The sequence below is a fragment of the Geotrypetes seraphini genome, chromosome 15 (assembly GCF_902459505.1).
Source record: "Geotrypetes seraphini chromosome 15, aGeoSer1.1, whole genome shotgun sequence".
NCBI lineage: Eukaryota > Metazoa > Chordata > Amphibia > Gymnophiona > Dermophiidae > Geotrypetes > Geotrypetes seraphini.
In genome coordinates, this window is record NC_047098.1 from 7,143,339 (window position 1) to 7,167,816 (window position 24,478).

General features: G+C 43.3%; 1 protein-coding gene across 1 annotated transcript; it reads right to left on the reverse strand.

Annotated features, from left to right (window-relative positions):
- Positions 1 to 7,125: 7,125 nt before the first annotated feature.
- On the reverse strand, positions 7,126 to 24,170 carry LOC117349390 (basic phospholipase A2 caudoxin-like). Its single transcript, XM_033922814.1, has 5 exons — positions 24,031 to 24,170; positions 22,012 to 22,064; positions 18,196 to 18,343; positions 13,245 to 13,345; positions 7,126 to 8,536 (listed from the first exon to the last, which is right to left on the reverse strand). Exons 2-5 carry the CDS (start codon positions 22,049 to 22,051, stop codon positions 8,367 to 8,369), a joined length of 459 nt encoding a protein of 152 aa, XP_033778705.1. The 5' UTR covers positions 22,052 to 22,064; positions 24,031 to 24,170; the 3' UTR covers positions 7,126 to 8,366.
- Positions 24,171 to 24,478: the final 308 nt, after the last annotated feature.

Here is a 24,478-nt window from a genome sequence, read left to right on the forward strand (position 1 = left end):
ATCTTACCTCAGTTTCATCTATGAACTTCACATAAAGAATGCCAGATGTTCATCTCATATAACCCCCTTATCATTTATGCCCCAAACGCCCCCAAAACCTAATAGCCCTTATGGCTGCAGGTGGCACCTATATGGCAGTACAATAGGGTTTTGGTGGGCTCATACTTTCTGTCATAAATGTAGTGGTTAGAGTGGCTTATGGACCTGGCTCCGCCTCTCTATGGTTCACTAGCCCATCCACTAGGCTACTTAAGACACCTGTGTGATGCTCTACTAGGATTTCACGTACCAGGTGCTGCTGTTCTACAGACAGGTATGTACTGTTTTATTTAGAAATTTGGGGGTTGGGAGGGGGTCTGTGACTACTGAGAGATTGTGCTCCTTTTAGACTCAGATGTTCTGGAGGATGAACCACTTGCAAGACATCCAAATTTCAAAAATTGGTACTTGGACATTGGACACTTTGCTACCCTTGTTTGGAATGTGAATAACAAAATAAATAAATTCTTTAGCACTCTCCAGACCGGTATAGGTTAATCTTACAAGCGGTATATATCTCATCATGCCCAGCAGGCGGAGACTCAAAGAAGACTATATCAGTCTGGAGAAGCTAAAAGAAAGTAAATTAGCAGGTAAGAACCTAATTTCTCCTTTGTTTTTCCAAAGTAATTAATGCTGCTGAGTGAAAGAATTGCACCTAGTTTTCAAAATCCAAGGTCAAGGCTTTGGGGTTTCTGGTGTTTTGATGTTACATTTGAGTGTGTGCATTTATAGCTGCTATTGACATGGTAGAAGTGGGCGGGCCTAGATGTCGGCGCAAAAATGCCAGACATGCTGGAATCTGGGTGCTGTGATACAATTCACACTTGGTGCAATACATTTTGGCACTTAAATTTAGATGCATTTTGTAGAGTTTGCACCTCTCCCCTCAAATGTCGAAGGAGGACATTTCAAGACATAACCGATACTTGGGTAGGCGACCTCAATTTCTAACTTGAACACAGGGAGGGTAATTTTATACCGGGTCACATGTGAGGAGCATCTATATGTTGTTATAAAAATTGCCCCACAAGAAGTTCAAAAATTGTGGCTATATTGACAATGTGTACATCTACACAAACTCATGACCACTTGCATTGTCGAGTGGTCTAAGGGTTAGTGCAGCGGCCAGGGAACTGGGTTCGATTCCCGCTGCAGCTTCTTGTGACCCTCCATTACCAAAGGTACAAAATACGGACCTGTATATAATATGTAAACTGCTTTGATTGTAACCACAAAAAGGTGGTATATTAAACCCCCACCCACTTGTGTGTTATAAAATATGCCACTAAATTGCAACTCTGTCCATGGACCTGCCTACAACAAGAAAAGATGAGAGCAGATCGCAAGCATAATAAAATAAGACTTTATTTAAAATAGCCCAAGGTGTCCACCACGTTGTGTCCACTTCTAGGCTGCATCAGGAGCCAAAAAGGGATTGATTTTACAAACTGCGTCCCCCCAAAGATGCAATTGGAAGAAAAAATAGCTGACGTGGTAAAACGAGACAAGACATTTTTTTAGATATACCATATTAGTGATAGGAAGAAGTGCAAAAGTGGCATTGTGAGACTCAAAGGTGAAGGGGAAGATTGTGTAGAAGCTGATAAAGACTAAATTGCTTAACAGATGTTCTTTGTTTACAGCTGAAGCGCCAGGAGCGGGACCGCAGAAGACAAACGTGAATAGGGATGGAGGAGTAATAGACCCTGATCGATTTTCAGAGGATTGTGTTCGTGAGGAGCTGGGTAAAATAAAGGTAGACAAAGTGATGGGGCTGGATGGTGTACATCCGAGGGTGCTGAAGGAACTTAGGGGAGTTCTGGTAGCTCCACTGACTGACCTTTTCAACGAGTCTCTAGAGTCAGGAGTGGTACCGGAGGACTGGAGAAGGGCAGATGTGGTCCCTCTCCACAAAAGTGGAAGTAAGGAAGAAATAGGGAATTACAGGCCAGTAAGTAATTAATGGAAACACTTTTAAAACAGAGAATGGTCAAGTTTCTGTAATCCTGTGGATTACAGGACCGGGGGCAACATGGCTTCACTAGAGCAGGGGTCTCCAAAGTCCCTCCTCGAGGGCCGAATCCAATCAGGTTTTCGGGATTTCCCCAATGAATATGCATTGAAAGCAGTACATGCACATAGATCTCATGCTTTTTCATTGGGGAAATCCCGAAAACCTGACTGGATTCGGCCCTCGAAGAGGGACTTTGGAGACCCCCTGCCCTAGAGGTAGGTCTTGTCAGATAAATCTGATCAATTTCTTTGACTGGGTGACCAGAGAATTGGATACAGGAAGGGTGCTAAATGTGGTGTATTTAGATTTTAGCAAAGCCTTTGACATCATTCCACATAGACGTCTAATCAACTGAGTGCCCTCGGGATGGGTCCCCAAGTGATGGGCTGGGTCAAGAACTGGTTGAGTGGAAGGCGACGGGGTAAGCTTTGTCAGGAGTTACTGATTAAATTGAAAGTCTCCATAAACATTCTCCACGGACAAGCAGGATGAGTCGGCCACACCTGGTGATGTCATCCGACACTCCCAAATCGGACGCGTCATCCGACGCTCCCAATTGGCTGATTGATCCTGATGTCCCGGAGAACCTACGTTATAGGTAAGTAACTTCACTTTTCCTTGCAGCTTCCGTGCATTAACAGGCCTCGTGTCGGTGATCGCCTGAAAGACATGGCAAGTTGTTGCAAAGTCCGTTAATGCATGGAAGCTGCAAGGAAATGTTTATGGAGACTGTTCGATTTAATCAGTAACCCCTGACGAAGCTTATGAAAGTGAAACGGTTGGAGTTTCCGTCGGGTGAAGATAAGTACATTTTCTTGAAAAGTCTCACAACAGTATAAAGATGTTTGCTTACTATTAAGCAGCTTTGTGAGTAAATTTGAACCAATGTTGATAGTCATACCCCAGTAAAAAAACAAAACAGCAAAATAAGGGTGTTTGAGGTTCATTGCTCATATGGTTGATATAGATAAGACTGTTTTCTTATATCTTGTCTCAGAGTTGTGATTGCTTATTAATTCTGCCAGAGATCCTTAGCCACAGTGGAAGCAGTGCATTAGCAAGCTGTGGTCTGTGGCTTTTTAAACTGCTGACTGTTCACATCAGATTTGGGCAGGCTGGCCAGTCAAAATTCTTAAAAATAGACAAAGAGAAGGGCCTTGTCAGTCCTAGGAGCTGTCCAAAGAATGGTGCTGAAAGCAAAGGAACACCCCTATTGAATTGTGGCTAGATGACCACATCTGTATGTACCTGGTGGTGACAAGACAAAAGTGCGCGGACAGTTGCGTGAAATGATACTTGAACACAACGACAATTTGCGCGCAAGACAACCGTACCTGGTATATGCAAACATTCAGCATAAAGAAGTCCTTTCAGACCATCTCTATCACCCACAGCTCAAGAAATATATTTTAAGAAACCCTGGGGTTTACTGCTCACACCTGTTTTGTTCAACAATGTTGTAGTTGCCAGATGAGGTAGTGAATTTGGAGATCTGTCTTGATGTGCTGCCTTTTTCCTGATTACAAGTTACTGCATTTGCGCTATGCTTTTGTACGCTGCGGTAGGGGTGATTTTAAGTGTCAGTCATTGGACCTTGTGTTACGCTGTGATAGATTTTTCTGATGTTGTGTGAAGTGAATGCTTCTCATACAGTTTGTGCAAATGACCCCTGATGCAGGCTTGTCTTTGCAGAAATAATGCTGTGGTGGGTCTAGCCATCTGCACCGTCCACCACTGGACGCAATAAATTATTTGGTTCCGCCACCCTGCGCTCACTGCCTCGGTTTCATGTTATCTTCTTTGGTGTGCAGTTTGTAATTCACTGAAACACGGCTGGTGATAGTGAAAACGTATCCTCTGATGCAGTGCTGCTATTCAGTGAATGCAGGTACAGTGCTGTTACCAAATGCATGCAAATCTTAAGATCAATGTTTTGTAAATGCTTCTTTTCTAGTGTTAAATGATTGCAGTGCTATATACACTCCATATAGTTATATTCTGAGAAGAAACCTACAGATACCCCTTTTTGTGCAGTAGGCAAACCAATTTAATGCTGTAAAACACCCAGGCACCTTTTTCCTTGCCTGGGGTTAGTAGTTATGAAATAATTTCTTCCTCTTTGTGTCCCTTGGGTTATATAATACACATCCTGATTCAGACACATCCTCAGGCTGTATTTCTGAATAGATCCTGAACTCTGCCAGCACTGAGAGTTACATAAGAGGAGCTGGCATGAAATAGACAAACCTTTCGAAGTACTCTGAGTAATGTCACTACTACTCCTACTAATCATTTCTATAGCGCGACTAGACATCAAACCTAGAAGAGACAGTACCTGCTCAGAAGAGCTTACAAACTAGTCAAGACAGACAAACTGGACAAGAACGTGACTCGATACACTGTTAAGGATAAGAAATCAGAGGTGGTTTAAAAATGAATAGGGTCTGGTTTCAGAGAGGAACTGCCTTCCATAGGATCTGACAAGGTCCTTTTCCTAACATATCAAATAATATTTATAATCGTTGAAGCTCCTTTTGGCAAATTCCCTGATACGGAGAGTTGCAGTAGTTAAGATGCGTAATGACAAGAGGGTGAATCAAGATATTGAGTGCCAAAGTTTCTAAAAGAACTGAAATTGAACGTATCATTCACAATTTGTAGAAACATTTATGGAAAACGGTACGTTTTTGTTGATGAAAAGTTAATTTGTTGTCCAGAGTTACACCTAGTAATTTGATAGTGGAGATCATTTGGATTGGAATTGATTGAATATAAATAGGGGCCATTAAATCTTTATCATTACATGGGAACAAAAACGCTTTCATTTTAGTTATATTTAAAGAAAGCTTGTTTTCAATTAGCCAATGACTGATTTTTTCTAGATTTTGATCTCTTGAATTTCATGGGAATTTTGAGAATTTAAGGGGTCTAAAAGTTGTATATGATCTGCATATGCAAAGACATCCGACCTTCTAAGTTTCTGTAGCCTGGCTGGACAATACCAAGGAACCACCAACATGCTGTGTTGACTGGTACATCTGGAGAGATGTAGCCCTTCTAGTATTAACTAGCTATTTAACATATGAAATTATCTGACGTAGCTCAGGACCCAAGGTCAATGATGGTATTAGGTAAAATGGCAAGAGAAAATCCCAGAACATGTCATGGGCAAGGCAATGTTGCCAGAAACTGTGTACAAGCCTCACTTTGATAATTAGTATAGGTACTACAAATTGGATATAAAAAATAGACACAACCAACTGCAGATGTCAGATTTGAGTTTTGCATCTTTTATTTTTGGATATATCACCAACAGAAAATGCATCTTGATTCTTTTCAAACAGCAGTTTGGCAACACAGTGATTGTCAAATACAATGAAGACAAATTTAGCAATTCAAGAATTACAATGAGCTGGAGAATGACATGGGGACAAATTTCCCTGTCCCTGTGCATTTTCTTTATCCCCATCCCGCCCCTGTGAGCCTGTCCCTGTCCCTGTCCCATTCCTCTGAGCTCCGTCCTCATCTGCACAAGCCTCAAACCCTTTAAAATCCTAAGTAGCAACATTCTAGAGCTCAGATTGTGATGTCATAATGCCTCATTCCACCAATGCCTAAGCTCCGTCCCTCAAACCCTTTAAAATCCTAAGTAGCAACATTCTAGAACTGAGATTGTGATGTCATAATGCCTCATTCCACCAATGCCTAAGCTCCGTCCGCATCTGCACAAGCCTAAAACACTTTAAAATCATAAGTGTTCGAGGCTTGTGCGGTTAAGGCACAGCTTACAGGAATGGGAGCAGGGACAGCGACAAAACTCACGGGGACAGGACGGGGATATTGAGATCCTGTGGGGACAGGGATGAATTTGTCCTCGTGTCATTCTCTACATACAGCCGTTCACAAAGGCATATTAATCGGCAAACTGGCCGCAATTACTGCCCCTAATTGAAAGGCTCCACACCATTCTAATGCCTACAGAATAGTTGCAGAAAGGCCGTTAAAAAATAAAAATCTAAAGTTACAGGACTGGTAAGCCTAAGATTTGATCCCTGCAGCAATTAAATCTGAATCTGAATGAAGAAGCAACGAGTGGAAACCCGAAAGATGAATGTCAAGATTCTACAGTATAGCTTGGGGGATTTAACGTTAGAATAGAAAATGTATGCAATATACCAGATGTTTATGACGGGAATAGCAATGCAGATGATTGCACGCAATTGGAAGAGTTACGATAGGCTTAATTATACTTTTTGGTGGGCGAACGTACGTTGCAGTTACAAATCTGAAAGAATGAACGTTGAATTTTTGGGATATAGTAATGCGTTTGGAAGGGTGTGGAGTTGAATCACATTAGTTGTCATGTACCTTTTCTTTTTACTTAATTTCCTTACACATCCAGGGTGGGAGGGAGGGAGGTGGGAAGGCATCATTATTTCTTGGATTTAGTTTATTGAAATTCTATATGTGGTTATACTTTGATGGATGAATGGTGGGGGGGGGGGGGAGAAAACGATTGTTTTCAGAATGTTGGTATATTTAAAGTGCTTTTCCTGATTCGTTTAGGTTTAAAACTTTTGCAATGCACTTTTAATGTTTGAAAATTAATAAAGATTTAAACCAGATGTTTATGATCTAGGAGTCAGTTCCAGGTCAGCTAAGGTTCTGATATTGTCTGTTTCTTGGCACCTTCAAAGATTGTGATACGTTTTGTGGACCTCAGAGCTGGCCTAAGAGTATCTGGTTGCCCAATTTGAATATTCAGCAGTAGTGGCTCAAAGTCCTCCCCCTCAATGTCAATTTCTGGCTAAACATATGTTGTCCCTGTATGTTTCCACCACATTGCAGTTCCATCCTTACCCTACAATTAATTAATTTCGTTATATTACACTAAACCCCCCTTTTTAGATTGTAAGCCACTCAGCAGGTCTGTCCAGTGGGTGGGATAGAAGGTTTTAATAAACTTGAAACTTAATATGTGGAGTCCTTTTACAAAGCTGTTGTAAGTGCTATAGAGAGCCGTTTTCGATACGCCTATATCTGAGTTTAGACGTTTTCGGAAGTGCATCCAAAAATCAGGTAGAGAAAATGGCCATTTTTGAAATAGCAAAACATTTATCATGGGTTTTTTTTCCGAAAATGACAGTTTCTCGATGTGTTTGCCCTTAGTGCATCTATTTTTTTGAACCATTTTCAGCCACACAAAACAAGCCGTTGAGATGTAGGAGGAGCCAGCATTTGTTGTAGACTAGCCACACAGACATCCCAGCAGAGCAGTGGAGCGCCCTAGGGGACGCTGCAGTGAACTGCACATAAAAAGGCCCAGGTACATAACACATCTCACCACAACCTCCATATAGTGTATGGTGAGCCTTCCGAAACCCATCCAAAACTTACTGGACCCAACTGTACACCACACCAAAAGCCCTTATGCCTGCAGGTGTCATCGATATGTAGGTACAGTGGGATTTGGGTGGCTTTTGGAGGGCTCACATAAATATAGTTGTTAGAGCGGGATATGGGCCTGTCTTCTCTTCTCTGTAGTCCACTACACTGACCATCAGGCTACTCCAGAGAGTGACTGCTGCTCTAATGGGACTGGCCAGAACATCTGAAGCTGTCATACGTATTGTTTCATTCACATCTATGGGGGATGGAGGGGGTCAGTGACCACTGGGGAAGTTTGTGGGGGGTCATGCCTTTGTCCCTCCAGTGGTCATATGGTCAGTGTGGGTACCTATTTGGCAATTATTTGTTTATTAAATGGATCTGATGATTTCCCAATATGTTTAGCATTAGATGCTGTGATTCACCCGCCTCGTGATTTGATGATTCCAATGTATACATTACATTACATTACGGATTTCTATTCCGCCTATACCTTGCAGTTCAAGGCGGATTACAAAAGATTTGACTGGACATTTCCAGTGAGGATACAATTTATTTATTTATTTTTTTTTTAACAGAGGAGAGATAGCTGGATAGCATCCTAGGGGAACTTACGGGTTGGATAGTAAACTGACGGTGCCGAACTGTGTGATATAAACAAATAGAATACAGTTAGAGTGGGTAAGATTACAAATTTATTTTAGGGGTCTGTTTACTTGGAAGGTGTTTTGGGGGGGTTATTTGGGGGATAATTATCTGGAGGTAGGTGAAGAGGGGTTAAGGTATTTGGATGAATTTTTTGAAAAGCAGGGTTTTGCTTGTAGATTTTGCTTGTAGATTTCTTGGTCTCTAAAACTACAGAAAAGATGCAGTTATAAACAAGTGATTAGCTCTCATATCTGAGGACGGGGCAATTTTTCTTTTAACATGAAGGACTTTTTGTCGTGCTGCATTGCAGTGAGTTTAATGCTATGACTAGAGGCTGGGGTGGGAGCATATTTAAATTGTTGTAACTTGTTTTACTGTCTCTGAAGCAATATGCAGCTGTCTTGTGACATTCACAGGTCTGCATTCCACACAGATTCTTCGAGCCTATGCAGACAGAAAAACAGATTTTCAGAATGTCAGTAAGAAACAGATTCTTGCAAAACGCTTCTGCTTCAAGACAAGCGAGCTAATGTGATCATAGCAGTGGCATAGTCAGATCCGCTATTTTGGCTGGATCCAGAGTTAACATGGTGGGGTGGGCCCTTCCAAACCCCTCCCTGTGACTCGGAATGTTCCCACCTTTCTCACTTCTCGCCCCCCCCCCCCCCCCCACCGTAGATCTATAAAATAAGAATTGCCATACTGAGACAGACCGAAGGTCAACTAAGCCCAACATCCTGTTTCCAACAGTGGCCAACCCAGGTCCCAAGTACCTGGCAGAAACCTAAAGAGTAGCAACATTCCAGAGCTGAGATTGTGATGTCATAATGCCTCATTCCACTAATGCCTAAGAGCCAACCTCAGCAGTGATGTCACAATGGCTTGATTATCCTATACTCGGCTCACATAAGAACAGAAGAGCTGCCATACTGGGACAGACTGAAGGTCCATCAAGCGCAGAATCCTGTTTCCAACAGTGGCCAACCCAGGTCCCAAGAACCTGGCAGAAACCCAAAGAGTCAGACAACACAAACGGATCAACTTCTGAGTTATCCAACCCACAAAGAAATGTATATAAGCAAAAAAGAAAGGAGGTATAAAGGATAATTTGTAATACTCATTTTAAAAGATCTTTTGTACACATCAGTGTCTTACTTTATTTATGATTAATGTTTCGCTTTTATTAACCCACTGTTTTTATGATTAAAATATACCCTGTTTTAACAATAGAATTAATCCTCAAGATTAATGGAGAGGTTGAAGTATCATAAGGGAGGCATTGTTCTCAGTAAAGAGACCTCTTATAACCGAGATGTTATTTCAAGTCTTCATCCTGAATGCATGTGGTGTAATCATTTACTTCAAGACCTCCATCCTTAGCTCAATTTTAATTATTTATTAATTAATTAAAAACATAACTGAGGGTTCAACCCTATCATCAATTTTTAATATTGTTTCCTTAATTTGTTTTGTATTATTAAAGCTTAAAATCAATTCAACAACTAAGGGCTCCTTTTATGAAGCCCCGTTAGCGGCTTTAGCGCGTGAGACTTTTAATCATGCGCTAACCCCCGCACTAGCCAAAAACTACCGCCTGCTCAAGAGGAGGCGGTAGTGGCTAGTGCGGCCGGCGGTTTACTGTGCGCTATTACACGTGTTAAACCGCTACCGCGGCTTAGTAAAAGGAGCCCTAAGTTCTTTAAATGTATGCTTTTAGAGAAAACAGCATCTAATAATAATAATAATTTTATTCTTATACCGCCAAAGCCATGGTAGTTCGAGGCGGTTTACAACAAGAAGAGCTGGACAATCAGCGAAAATAATTACAATGACGTCGTCAAGTACAAGTTGAGTGGGAGTAAGTGATAGACACAGAGTAGAGGCATCGAGTACATGTTGGAAGTGTACTTGGTAAGGCATTAAGAGGTCTCTTTACTGAGAACAATGCATCCCTTATGATACTTCAACTTCTCCGTTAATCTTGAGGATGAGTTTTATTGTTAAAACAGGGTATATTTTAATCATAAAAACAGTGGGTTAATTTAATCATAAATAAAGTAAGACACTGATGTGTACAAAAGATCTTTTAAAACGAGTATTACAAATTATCCTTTATACCCCCTTTCTTTTTTGCTTAGAAACCAAAGAGTGGCAACATTCCAGAGCTGAGACTGTGATATCATAATGCCTCATTTCACCAATGCCTAAGAACCAAACTCATCAGTGATGTCATAATGGCTTGACTGTCCTATACTCGGCTCACATAAGAACATAAGAATTGCCATACTGGGACAGACTGAAGGCCCATCAAGTCCAGTATCCTGTTTTCAACAGTGGCCAACCCAGGTCCCAAGTACCTGGCAGAAACCCAAAGAGTAGCAACATTCCAGAGCTGAGATTGTGATGTCATAATGCCTCATTCCACCAATGCCTAAGAGCCAACCTCATCAGTGATGCCACAATGGCTTGACTGTCCTATACTTGGCTCACAGAAAAACATAAGAGCTGCCATACTGGTACAGATCGAAGGTCCATCAAGCCCAGTATCCTGTTTCCAACAGTGGTCAACAACTCAGGTCCCAAGTACCAGGCAGAAACCGAAAGAGTGGCATCATTCCAGAGCTGAGATTGTGATGTCATAATGCCTCATTCCACCAATGCCTAAGAGCCAACCTTAGCAGTGATGTCACAATGGCTCGATTGTCCTATACTTGGCTCACATAAGAACATAAGAGCTGCCATACTGGGATAGACCAAAAGTCCATCAAGTCTAGAATCCTGTTTCCAACAGTGGCCAACCCAGGAACCAAGTTCCTAAAGCAGCTTATCCTAGGAATAAGTACAGGGTCTTTTTTAACCATTCCCTTACCCCCAAATCTAACATATTTCCCTGTCTTTTCTCTCTCACCCCACGTGCCCCTGCTCTCTGTCCCCCACCCATGGACCAGCAACTCTCCCTCTCTCTGACCCTCCTCCATTCCTTCCTGGTCTACTTCCAAGGCATTCCCTGCAGCAGCAACGATTCATACTTGCCGCCTGCACTGGCTTCACTGGCTTCCCTCTGCCCTGCCTCACTCTCCTTGATGTTAATTCCTAAGAACATAAGAAGTTGCCTCCACTGAGGCAGACCAGAGGTCCATCTCGCCCAGTGGACCGCTCCCACGGCGGCCCATCAGGCCCATTTGCCTGAGTAGTGGTCCCTGACTAACTGTATAACCTATCTCTACTCCTATCCCTATACTTACCTCTACTCCTATCCCTATAACCTACCTCTATACCTATCTATACCCCTCAATCCCTTTGTCTTCTAGGAACCTATCACTGATGTAAAGTGGCAGAGGGAAGCCTGAGGGGGGCAGTAGAGACACAAATATGAATTTGTGTCTCTACTTTGCCTCTACTGTGTTTCACAGCTGAAAATGCCGCTGCTTCAGGGCAGAGGATCAACTTATACATCAGCCATGAAGGTTTATGCTGCAGGGCGGCTTCTTTTCCCCCAGTACCTCTGTGCCTGATTTGAGTTGTAGGCTTTTATGTGGACTTGACCACAACCTCCCTGCTCTCTGCCTTCAGGGGATCTTAACGCTGTCCCACTGCTGATCCTGGATCAGTAGCATGAAATGTTGCTACTCTTTAGGGATTCCGCATGGAATGTTGATAATCTTGGGGTTCCAGAATCTTGCCAATCTGAGATTCTGGAATGTTGCTACTCTTCTGGGTTTTGGTCAGGTACTAGTGATCTGGATTAGCCACCATGAGAACAGGCTGCTGGGCTTGATGGACCATTGGTCTGACCCAGTGGGGCTAGTTTTATGTTCTTAAGTTCTGGCAGCTCCGCTGGCTGACCTTTTCAATGCTTCATTAGAGTCAGGACTGGTACCAGAGGACTGGGGAAGGGTAGATGTGGTCCCTCTCCACAAAAGTGGAAGTAAGGAAGAAGTCCAACTTCTGTGGTAAGCAAATTAATGGAAACACTTTTAAAACTGAGAATAGTGATATTTTTGGAATCCAGTGAGTTACAGGACCCGAGGCAACATGGATTCACTAGAGGCAGGTCTTGTCAGATAAATCTGATCCATTTCTTTGACTGGGTGACCAGAGAATTGGATACAGGAAGGGTGCTAAATGTGGTGTATTTAGATTTTAGCAAAGTCTTTGACAGTGTTCCACCCAGGTCTCTAATAAATACACTGAGTACTCTCAGTATGGGTCTCAAAGTGACAGACTGGGTCAGGAACTGGTTGAGTGGAAGGCGAGAGTGTAGTGGTCAATGGAGATCGCCCCAAGGAAAAGGATGTTACCAGTGGTGTGCCTCAAGGTTTGGCTCTTGGGCCTGTTCTTTTTAACATTTTTGTAAGCGATATTGTTGAGGGGCTGGTGGGTAAGATTTGCGTCTTTGCGGGCGATACCAAAATCTGCAATAGAGTAGATACCTTTGATGGTGTGAACAACATGAAGAAAGACCTGGCGAAGCTTGAATAATGGTCGGAAATTTGGCAACTAAGATTTAATGCTAAGAAATGCAAGGCCATGCTTTTGTGGTGAAGAACTTATGTGCACGACAGAAGAGTGGGACTTAGGTGTGATTGTATGTGATGATCTTAAGGTGGCCAAACAGGTTGAAAAGGTGGTGGCGAGAGTTAGAAGGAAGCTAGGGTGCATAGGAAGAGGTATGGCCAAAAAGACACGGGGGAAGCCACTGCCTGCCCTGGATCGGTAGCATGGAATGTTGCTACTCTTTGGGGTTCCGGAATCTTTTGTTACTCTTTGGGATTCTGGACTCTTGAATTCTTTAGGATTCTGCATAGAATGTTGCTACTCTTTGGGTTTTGGCCAGGTACTAGTGACCTGGATTGGCCACTGTGAGAACAGGCAAATAGGCTCGATGGACCATTGGTCTGACCCAGTAAGGCTATTCTTTTAATTTTATTTATCAGTTTTTAAAATAACAAAATCAAGAATTAATCTTGTACAGAAAAGATGGTGTAGACAAGAAAAAACAAACAAACAAACAAAACCCAAATGGCCAACCAAAACTGAATAAAATGAGCATTTCCAAAACAACTTTGGAACCCTGACATGAAATGGAACTTTCTGGCTGTCTGTGCTTGAAGAACACAAGAAATGACAATTAAACCTCTGGTTCACTTACTGCATATAACGTTTTTGTTGTTGCAAGTGAAATCATAGTTGGCTGTTTTGCATTTCAGCTGTGCCATTCTAGCGTAACAGCATTTGAGCCTGAAACAGCACCTGCAAAGAATGAAAGACACAAGAAGTCAAGGTGGAGCCTGTGACTCAGTGGCGTACCAAGGGGGGGGGGGGGTGGCGGTCCACCCCGGGTGCACGGCTTGGTGGGGGTGCACAGCTGGCCAGGTCCTCCAGCCCTTCCTTTCCCCCGGCCGTGCCGCTACAATCCAACCTCCCCCGCCAAGAAGTCTTTCCGACGTCAATTCCGACGTCGGAGAGGACATTCCGGGCCAGCCAGGCAGTGATTGGCAGGCCCGGAACGTCCTCTCCGATGTCGGAATTGACGTCAGAAAGACTTCTTGTTGGTGGGTGGAGGTAAGATTTCAGGCGCGGACCGGGAGAAAGTAAGGGGAGAGGCGCTTTTTTTTTCCCACGGTAGGTAGTGCAGGATGAAGGCAGGCAAGCTAGCTGGCTTTAGCGCAGCAGGAAGAGAGGGAGATAGGTAGGCAGACAGGCAGGCTGGCTTTGGGGGTGGGGAAAATCTGGAAGGCAGTGGGGGGGACATAAGGAGGCACTGGGGGCACTAAGGACACGGAAAGGAGGCACTGGGGGCACCATGGACACAGGAAGGAGGCACTGGGGGCACCATGGACACAGAAAGGAGGCACTGGGGGCACTATGGACATGGGAAGGAGGCACTGGGGGCACAAAGGACACAAGAAGGGGCACTGGGGGCACAAAGGACACAAGACGGGGCACTGGGGGCACTATGGACACAGGAAGGAGGCACTGGGGGCATTAAGGACATGGGAAGGAGACACTGGGGGCATCATGGAAACAGGAAGGAGGCACTGGGGACACTAAGGACACAGGAAGGAGGCACTGAGGGCACTATGGACACAGGAAGGAGGCACTGGGGGCATTATGGACACAGGAAGGAGGCACTGGGGACACTAAGGACACAGGATGGGTCACTGGGGGCACTATGGACACAGGAAGTAGGCACTGGGGGCACTATGGACACAGGAAGGAGGCATTGGGGGCACCATGGACACAGGAAGGAGGCACTGAGGGCACTATGGACACAAGAAGGAGGCACTGGGGGCACCATGGACACAGGAAGGAGGCACTGAGGGCACTATGGACACAAGAAGGAGGCACTGGGGGCACCATGGACACAGGAATGAGGCACTGAGGGCACTATGGACACAGGAAGGAGGCACTGTGACCACTAAGGACATGGGAAGGAGACACTGGGGACACTATGGACACAGGAAGGAGGCACTTGGGGCACCAAGGACATGGGAAGGAAGGAGGGAGGGAATAGAAAGGGACAATTGTTGGGCCTGAGTGCAGAAAGAAAGGATACACAGTCAATTAATAGTTGTCCCCTTTTGATGAAAAACATAAATGTTCACGTTACCTCTGACTTACTTTTTCTGCAGCAGAGTCGGCAGCTGCGCTGAATTGCAGGAAGGTCCCGTGATGACTCATCTGCCAACTCTGTTCCAGAAGAAGTAAGTTACATCAGAAGGGGTGGACCTAGCAGACGCAGTCATTGCAGGACTTTGCCACAACTCCCTCCGTCTGCCGGGTCCACCCTCTCCAATGTAACCTACTTCTTCCGGAGCAGAGCCAGCAGACGAATCATTGCGGGACATTCCAGCATGCGGCTGCTGAGTCCACTCCAGAGCATGTACGTCAGAGTTGGGTGGACTGGCAGCCGGCAGCTACAGTCATTGTGGGACCTTGCTGAATGAAGGGAGAGAAAGGAGCAAGATTGCTGGAATGGAAGAGTGGTGGAGGGAAAGAAAGGGGGCAGGGTGGTATGGAAGGGTGGTGCTGATAGAATTGATGTACAGAGAAAGGGGAGAGACATAAGCGGGAAGGATATTGGAGGGAAAGAAAGGGGGCAGATGCTGATTGAAGAGGGGTGGATGGCGAGAGAAAGGGCAGACATTGGATGGTAGTGGGGAGCCTATGCTGGATGGAAATTCAGATGGGAGAGATAAGGGAGCAAATGCATGAAGGAAATGGGAGGAGAGAAAGAGGGGAGCAGATGCTGGATGGAAGTGGACAGAGAGAGAAGGTACTAGATGGAAGGGTTGGAGAAAGAGGGTACATGATGGAAGGAGGGGATAAATAAAAGGAGGGCACATGATGGGGAGAAAAGGACTGAGTTAGGGAAACACTTGAGGGGTGAGGGAAAGAGGTGGCAAGCTTTAGGTAGACAGTAAAAAAGGACATTGATGAGAGGGTAGTAAGAACGTAATCTAGACAGATGCAGAAAATAAATTAAAAAGGGAAAGGGATTGCAGAGGAGACGTGTGGGAGAGGGAAGGAGAGGAGAGAGATGCTAGACCAATGGGGGTGAAAGGAGAGATGGAAGGGGGAGGCATACAGTTTCTAGAAGGGGCATAGAAGGAGAGAAGATGCCATATAGGGGAAGAGAGACGGCAGACAGTGGATGGAAGGAAGAGAGTTACAAGAAGATGAGGAAAGCAGAAACCACAGAAGACAAAGGTAGAAAAAAATTTTCTATTTATTTATTGCTTTAGGAGACATGTGTCACTGTTTCTGTGGTGCACTGTATGCAGAGTCCAGCTTCTTACTGGTTCAATTTAACCTTTGTCTATGTATTTCTATTTTATCCCCCCCCCCCCTTTTACAAAACTGTGGAGCATTTTTTAGCGCCAGCCTTGGTGGTAGCAGCTCTGATGCTCAGAATTCTATGAGCGTCAGAGCTGTTACCACCGTGGCTAAAATCCACACTACAGTTTTGTAAAAGAGGGAGGGGTTAGTTTGTGATGACATATTCCTTACTAGGCGAAGGTGTTTTCTGTGTTCTGTGTGTTCGAAAGACATGATTTTTTATTAGGATTGACTGCAGGATTGATCTGTACTAGTCTGGCTTGTTTAGTTTTACAATGGGTGTATTGATGTACTGCTCACTGCAGTAAGATGCTGCCTTTTCCTAGGTACTCATGTGTGACATGTGGCTTGTTACTAAAATTCATGTTTTTCGTACAGATGGGGGGGGTGTCAAAAAATGATGGGCCCCGGGTGTCACATATGCTAAGTACGCCACTGCTGTGACTGCAGGTTATGGTGTAACCAGCCCTGGCCAGCAATGAGAGGGCAGCTGTGAAAGTGCTGAGGTTAAAACTTATAAAGCAAGGTGGGTATTATTCAGAAGATGTCATGGGTATATTTATTTTTATTTAGGCCGTGGCAGTAAGAACTCCAGCGCTCATAGGAATTCTATGAGCGACGGCGTTCTTACCACTGTGGACGGTGCTAAAAATGCTAGCACGGCTTTGTAAAGGAGGGGGTTAATTAATTAAAACATTTATATCCCACATATCACAAAAATCTAGCGGGTTACACACAAATGCATTAATAAACAAACAACCTAACACATCAACACCGTCAAATCAAAAAAAGAAATCCATTAGAATAAGACTCTACGTTCCAAACTGTCGATAACATTCTGAATATGGCAACCACAATTTTCTCCCTTCACAAATTATCAAAGTTCCTGAAAAAAATACGCCTTCAAAGACTTACGAAAAGATAGAAACAAAGGAATCCGATGGATATTATCAGGAAGTCCATCCCACAATTGTCAGCCCGCTACGCTAGAGACCCTAGACGAATTGTGGCTTTTGCAATAGACAGCAACAGGGGCACTTCCCAGAAATGCTGAGACTCAGACCACAAAAAATGAGAGACAATTTTTCCAGGTGAGGAAGTGTGGCCTAGTAGTTAGAGCAGTGTATCGCAAATTGTGTGCCGCGGCTCACAGAGGAGAAAGAGAAGCGCCGGTCAGCTGACTTGCCTCTCACCGAGTATCTCCCTGGACTCCTGCCTCCCGTGTCTTCTCCGCACCCCCCTCACCCCGGAACAGCAGTGGCAGCTCAATTTGCTTTTAACTTGGCCACAGAGCTGCCACGAGGTTTAATTTAGCCGTGGTTTTTATCAACAGCCTCGGGGCCTTTGCTAGGCCGGCCCATTACAATGATGCAACTTCCTCTTTTGAAAATGGGCCGGTCTAGCAAAGGCCTCGAGGCGGTTGATGAAAACCGCGGCTAAATTAATCGGATCACGGGGGGAAGGAGGGATGGAGAGAGATGTCAGACCATGGAAATAGGGAGGGAAGGAGAGAGAGATAAGAAGGGAAGGGAAGACATAGAAAAGTAGATTTTGAGAAGAAAGCAGAAAAATGGAAAAACTGAATGTTTAACCTAATGCCAAAGATGGATGCAACTTAATTTCTAACAAAAACCAGGGAAATATATCCTATATTGGAAGTCAGTAAAGTAATTTTGTGTGAAATTAGAGAAGACTGACTAAAATAAACAGTAGTCTCAAGAGAGTGATCCTATATTTTGAATGTGCTCAGAGAAGTGAAACTCTGAAGAGGGGGAGCTAACCCTCTCTTGGAACAAGAGTTTACCATCCAGTCATAGCGTACTTGGTATTTAAGAATCACTCTCTGACATATAATAGGCACTTTTATAATCTTGAATGTTGTAAAAATCCAATCTTGTTTTCTTATATATGTATTTGCATTTGAAAAATCACTGGAACATTGATTAAACCTCACTTATCTTTTGAGGAATAATTCTATTCTGGGACCACAATTAAAAGCTAAGTACCCTTGAAATATGGTCTTCTTTTCAGGGAAATAGGAGCCAACGTGTTTCACCTACAGAAGTTTTTTTCAAGGCTTATCATCCCTCAGCAAGCTTTACACTGACATATCAGACCACTGAAAATCTAATATGTCTGATATGTCGGTGTAAATTGAGTGCCGTTTGGATAAACCCTATTTCTCATGACACCTTATTTTGACAACTGTTGTATAGCTAGACGAGAAAGTAAAGTTACTGTAATAATTAGTAAGAATTTACCAGTCTGTTGCATCTTTTGGTGTACCTCTTCCACCAAATCCACAATAACATCCATAACTAGAAAAAGCCAGAAGAGATCTCTCAGTCACTTGCTGTACCATGTTTGCAAACTTTCCAAACTCATGGTTGCCATGTACCACAATTGCACCTGAAATATGGAGGAATGGATTTAGTCAAGAGAAATCTCGCCTCACCAATCTACTTCATTTCTTTGAAGGGGTGAATAAACATTACATTACGTTAGTGATTTCTATTCCGCCATTACCTTGCGGTTCAAGGCGCACTACAAAAGGAGTTATCTGGCCATTTCCAGAGGAATTGAAGAGCAGAGCGAGTTGCTTCAAAGAATTGGGACGAGTCTTGTGGTGTTAGTTTGTCTTCAAGGATTTCTTGAATAGCATGGTTTTTATTTCTTTTCTGAACGATTTGTAGTCTTGGGGGGGGGGGGTCGTTATCAGTAAATTGGAGAGTTGGCGGTCTAGTTTTGCTGCTTGTTTGGCTAGAAGGCCATCGTTCAGTTTTTTTCGTTTGACGTCTCTGATTGGGGGATGTGTGAATGGTTTGTGGGTTCTCCTATGTCTGGTTGAGGTAGTTTGGATTAGGCGGTTGTTCAGGTAGGCAGGGCTGTCTCCGTTTATGGTTTTAAATAGTAGGCAGTACAATTTGAATTGTACATGTGGATAAAGGTGAGCCGGTTGATATTGTGTATTTAGATTTTCAAAAGGCATTTCACAAAATACCTCATGAAAGACTTTTGAGGCAATTAGGGAGTCATGGGATAGGAGGTCCTTTTATGGAATGACAACTGGTTGAAAGAGAGTGGGTTAAAATGGTCAATATTCTCAGTGGAGAAGGGTAACGAGTAGGGCGCTGGGACCACTGCTTTTTAACTGGTAAAAGAATTAACCCCTCCTTTTACAAAGGCGTAGCGTGGCTTTTAGTACCGGCAGTAACTGATCTGACGCTCACATGAATTCTATGAGGTCTATAAAATAATGAGTGGAGTGTAAGTTGTAGATGTGAATCACTTGTTCTTTCCAAAAATACTAGGACTAGGGGACATGCGATGAAGCTACTAAATAGAGAATTAACAACAAACCAGAGAATATATTTCTTCACACAATGTGTAATTAAGCTCTGGAATTTGTTGCCGGAGAATGTGGTGAAATCAGTTAGCATAGCGGGGTTTAAAAAAGGGTTGGCTAATTTCCTAAAAGAGAAGTCCAAAGGCCATTATTGAGATGGCTTGGGGAAATCCGCTGCTTACTCCAAGGTTAAGCAGCATAGAATCTGTTTTGCTATTTGGGACCTGGGTTGGCCACTGTTGGAAACAGGATAATGGGCTTGATGGACCTTTGGTCTGTCCCAGTACGGTAATTCTTATGTTCCTATTTTCTGCCTTTTACCAAAGGGGCTCTCAAAGAAACATACACAATCTTTCCACAAAGAAGTACATTGATTCTTCAAGACAGTTAAAACTTCTTCCTAACCTAATAATGAAAAACTTCTTCCTAACCTAATAATGAAAAGGTGGGACATTAAAAGTCTTTCTAAATTTCTGTAAAGAGGTGATGAAGCGAAAATACTCTGGGAGGGTATCCACAACCATGGCTCTGCAATCAAATCTCACGTAATCCCCAATAGAAGAACCAATGGTACTTAAAAGATCACTTTGAAAATAAATGGGTTAACAGAGGCTAACATAAGAATTGCCGCTGTTGGGTCATCGGTGCAAAATTCGCCACCTTCCAGTCCCTGCACTAAAAGGCTTTTTAATATTTTAGTATCTTATAATTAATTATTTGTTTAAGGGGTATCCTCAGTGTGAGGTTCTGAGTAGAGAATGACACGGGACCATTTACCGTGGTAAACCGTGGTCACCGCAGTAAATCCGCAGTAATGGGGACATTTGCAACTGGTTTACCGCAGGAATGGTGACAAGACCTTTGACCGCCCTGTGGGAACGGTGAAAAGTCTTGCTCCTGTGGTAAAAAAAATTGCGCCCGTGTCAGACTCAGCATCTCCTCCTCAGTTCCATGACAGACAGAAGGAACCCAAACTAAAGCCTGAGACCAATGTGATTTGAATAATAAAATTACCAGACAACAAAAGGTAGAAAAAAAAAATTATTTTATATTTTGTGATTAGAATATTTCAGATTTGACATATGTATCCTGCTAGAGCTGGTATTACACATAACTGGGGACCACAAAGCCCAGGCTGTGCTTCTTTAGCTTCCAGCTGGCTTAGGGCTCTCTCTCTGACCAGGGGGCAGTTGCCCTCCCCTAACACTATTCCTGCCATGTGGGACGGAAGTAGTCAGTTAGCTTGAATTTTCTATGTAGCATTCTGTAGTAATTTGGTTTGTTCAGTTTTCACAATAGTGGAGGGAATATTTGTGAAGGGGAGGGGAGACAGGGGTTTTGTTAAACCTTGCTCTATATTATTTGTGTTTATAAAATGACAATTGTACAGAATATTGTCTCTTTATACTTTAATAAAATAAGTTCAGTATAAAATCATAACTATTCGAGGCTTGTGCGGGTGGGATCTGACAGTTTGCGGGGTGGGACGGAGATTGGGACTGAGCTCACGGGGAAGGGACAGGGACTGAGCTTGCAGGGACGTGGCGAGAACGGTGATAAATTTTTTTCCTTGTGTCATTCTCTAGTTCTGAGCTCGGAAGAGCAACTAAGAAAGAACCAATCTATTGCTTTAATGAAAACCTTAGGCTAGATCTCCATAGATTAAGCCACACACCATCATCGGATAAAACCCCAAGTGTGTATGTGCGCAGTGAAATCAGCAAATCAAAATAGTGAACAAACAGTGGTGAAAATGAAATTCTAATATTTAATTTAATCACTGATTGTTGGCCCAAGTGCAAGGAAGAACCCCGGTTTTCTTAGCCAGAACGAACAGCATAAGCAGCGTGTAACAAGTAACAGTGCAGGGTTTAGCCTCTGTTAACCCATTGATATCCAAAGTGATCTGCAAAGGAAAGGGCACACGATATGATGTTTGCATAATGTATTCTGTATAAATCTGGTACCACCGGTATCACGTTCCTAGTCATCTCAGATCTTAACATAAGTGCTGTCTTGTACAACTGGATTAAGCTCTGTAGACAATCAGGGGCTGACAGAAACAGGCAGCGACAGATTTGTACAAGAGTGGTAAATTGTACTCGTGAGGCTGTCTCCCACTGCCATCTCTCCTCTTGACCGTTCCCCCCCCCCCCCCTTTGGTCTGGCATCCATCATCTTCCCTCTGTTCCTTCAAGGTCTGGTATCTCTCTCCTTTCATCTCTCTTTCCCTCCCCCTCTGTGGTTTTTAGCATCTCTCTCTTCTCATTTCCTCCGCTCCGCTCAGATCTGATATCTCTGTCTCCTTGCCCGTTCTCTGGCATCTCTCTCTTTCTCTCTCTCTAACCTTTCCTTTTCTTCTCTGGTCTTCCTTCTTTATTTTCTGCCTCCGTCTAAATTAAATTCTTTCTTATTATGCAGTCCTCAGTTTCCCTCTATCCACTGTGTCTACCCACAGCATGCCTTCACCCCTCCACTGTCTCACTAACTCTATCTTCTTCCCCCATCCAGCCAAAGAAGCTGTTTTAACTTTGGAGTGATGTGATCAAAATGGTCACCACCCAACATCATCTTGGCTTTCATTTTTCCTATCCCATTAAAGCGTATTTTGACGTCTCATCCACATAGAGCTTGCAGGGGTTCATGGAACATAAGAACATTTGTAATGTAGTATAACACATTAGTCAAGGCTACGTTTCAAGACATTGTTACAGTTAGAAGCTGGACTCACAGGAGATGAGGAGGGTGAGGATTAGAATGTAATTCTTCATTTCTGCACAGAACCTAGAAGAGACATTTAAAAATAAGACACCATGGCCAGTCCAGACTTTATACTGTCAGGTCCCATGGACAAGGGCAACTTCTAGAAAACCTTCACTTTTCAATAAAGCATACTTGTCTTGAGTTTATCCTCCCATCTGTTTATCCCAAAGCACCCTGTACCATTCATCTTGCCCCCCTATAATATCGGCTATAGGATAAGTTGCATTATAGAAAAGCATTAGTTCATATCTGTTTTATCTGAATGTTCTGATTTGTGCTTCATAAATATTCTGTCTCCCTTTCAGTATGTATTATATCTCTCTTATTAACCCTCCCCCACCTTTTACAAAACCATAGCGCATTGTTCAGTAAATTTAATGGTGATAATAGGTACTTGGGGGTAGGGTTGCCAGATTTTACGATTGTAATATCTGGACACCCTAGAACCGCCCCCCAGGTGGGAAGCCCTGGGGCGGAGGGACTGCTGCCAGAGCTCCTGCATCGCATTCGCTCAGGTACTGGAGAGGGGCTCCATAGCGGTGGCTGGTGGGAAGCTCGGGCCCTGGGAGGAGAAGCTGCTGCCGAAACTTTCAGCTGCTCGTTGTCGGGTCCCTTGAAGCCCAGCCTCCCCGCAATGGGATAATTCATCACGGTCGCTTCATTGGAGCTCCACTGAAACATCCCGCAATGAAAAGGCCATGATGAATTGTCCCATTCCCCACTATTTTTGCCCCTTTATACCCATTAAATAACAAAATTGTATATTATTTTACCTCCATGCACATTAGTATAAGTCACCACAAGCTAGATAATAATGAGATGCAAAGTATGCAAATGCAGGCAGGCTAGCTCATTGCTTTACAGAGTAAATAATACAGCTTATGTTGAACTCCAAAATCTGTTATGTATGGAAAATATATTGCCAGCTAGCATTATTTTCCTTCTTGGGAGCTCTGGGCTGCTAACATGTGTTCAATGTTCTCAGGCGCCATCTTAAAGGGGCTGAAGCTGTAGAAATAATGGCTTCCTTCTCAAGCAAAGACTTCCTCCACAAACCCCTGCAAGCACTTTTCTAATCCATAGTGTTAGCCCATCCCCATAACCTTATAAACCTACTGGGACAGACAGAGGAAAAATGCTAGACGTTTAAATACATGGTGTAAATGTGCATGAGTCAAGTCTCTTTCATTCGAAAGGAAGCTCTGGAATGAGAGGGCATAGGATGAAGTTAAGAGGTGATGGGCTCTGGAGTAATCTAAGGAAATACTTTTTTACAGAAAGGGTGGTAGATGCGTGGAACAGTTGCCCGGAAGAGGTGGTGGAGACAAAGACTGTGTCTGAATTCAAGAAATCCTGGGCTAGGCATGTGGGATCTCTTAGAGAGAGGAAGAGATAATGGTTACTATGGCTGGGCAGACTAGATGGGCCATTTGGCCTTAATGTATATTTTCTTCAAACCGCTTAGAACCTAACGGATGTAGCGGTATATAAGAAATAAATTACATTACATTACATTACATTATCTGCCATCATGTGTCTAAGTTAAATAATTTATTGCATGTTAAAATGGGAAATCCCCCCCAAATAAGTAGAAAAGAAATTTAAAAATACAAACCCATGAGTCAAAAACTATGGAAAGCGTAGCTTCTGTTTTTAGAGTAAGTAGAGCATTTGCTGTGTTAATCCTATAAGATGAACACAGATCCATGCAAAATGGGCGAAGTATGACTTCCCCGAACGTACAAGCCAGTTACAAGTTGCATTATGCTGATAGTGTGACGGTCAACTTCTACTGTGGCAAGAACTGAGGACTCTCCATTGGAGAAGTCCATCGTACGTTCTGGCTGTCTCTCCCCAGTTTCAAATAATGTTCCTGCATTGTACTATGCTAAATATTTAGGTTCCATATGCTGCCTTTTTGAAATTCCTGAGCTCCTATCCTTGGAAAATAGAGGAATATCAAACACCTGTATCTTAACGAGCTCACCTATAAGCGGCGCCTTTTCTCTGGTTGCTGGAAAAGTCGTGGCAGTTCTGCAGCTTGTGTGAAATGATCTTGAAGATCTCTTAAATAGACCCTGACATAGCTCCAGGGGCGCAGGGCGTACAACCTTGTTGGCAGTTATCCAAATTGAAAGTGTGTGCTGATTTCTCACATTCGAGCCAAACAAATCAGGAGAATGCCAAAAACATTCTATAAAGTAAGTGGCTACGGATGGCTTAATAATTACCTATTAAAGATACTACCATAATCAGGCCTTAAAGCAACATCCTACCCTATGACCAAAACTGAATAGAATAAGTGGGTAAAAGGATGATTACAAATCTATTTCTCAACACCTTTGCATTTTATATACACTAAAAAAACTGCTGATTAAGATCTGGTTTGGATATTATTTGGGTGATTCTAAAGATTTTCCCAGCTTTGTATGATG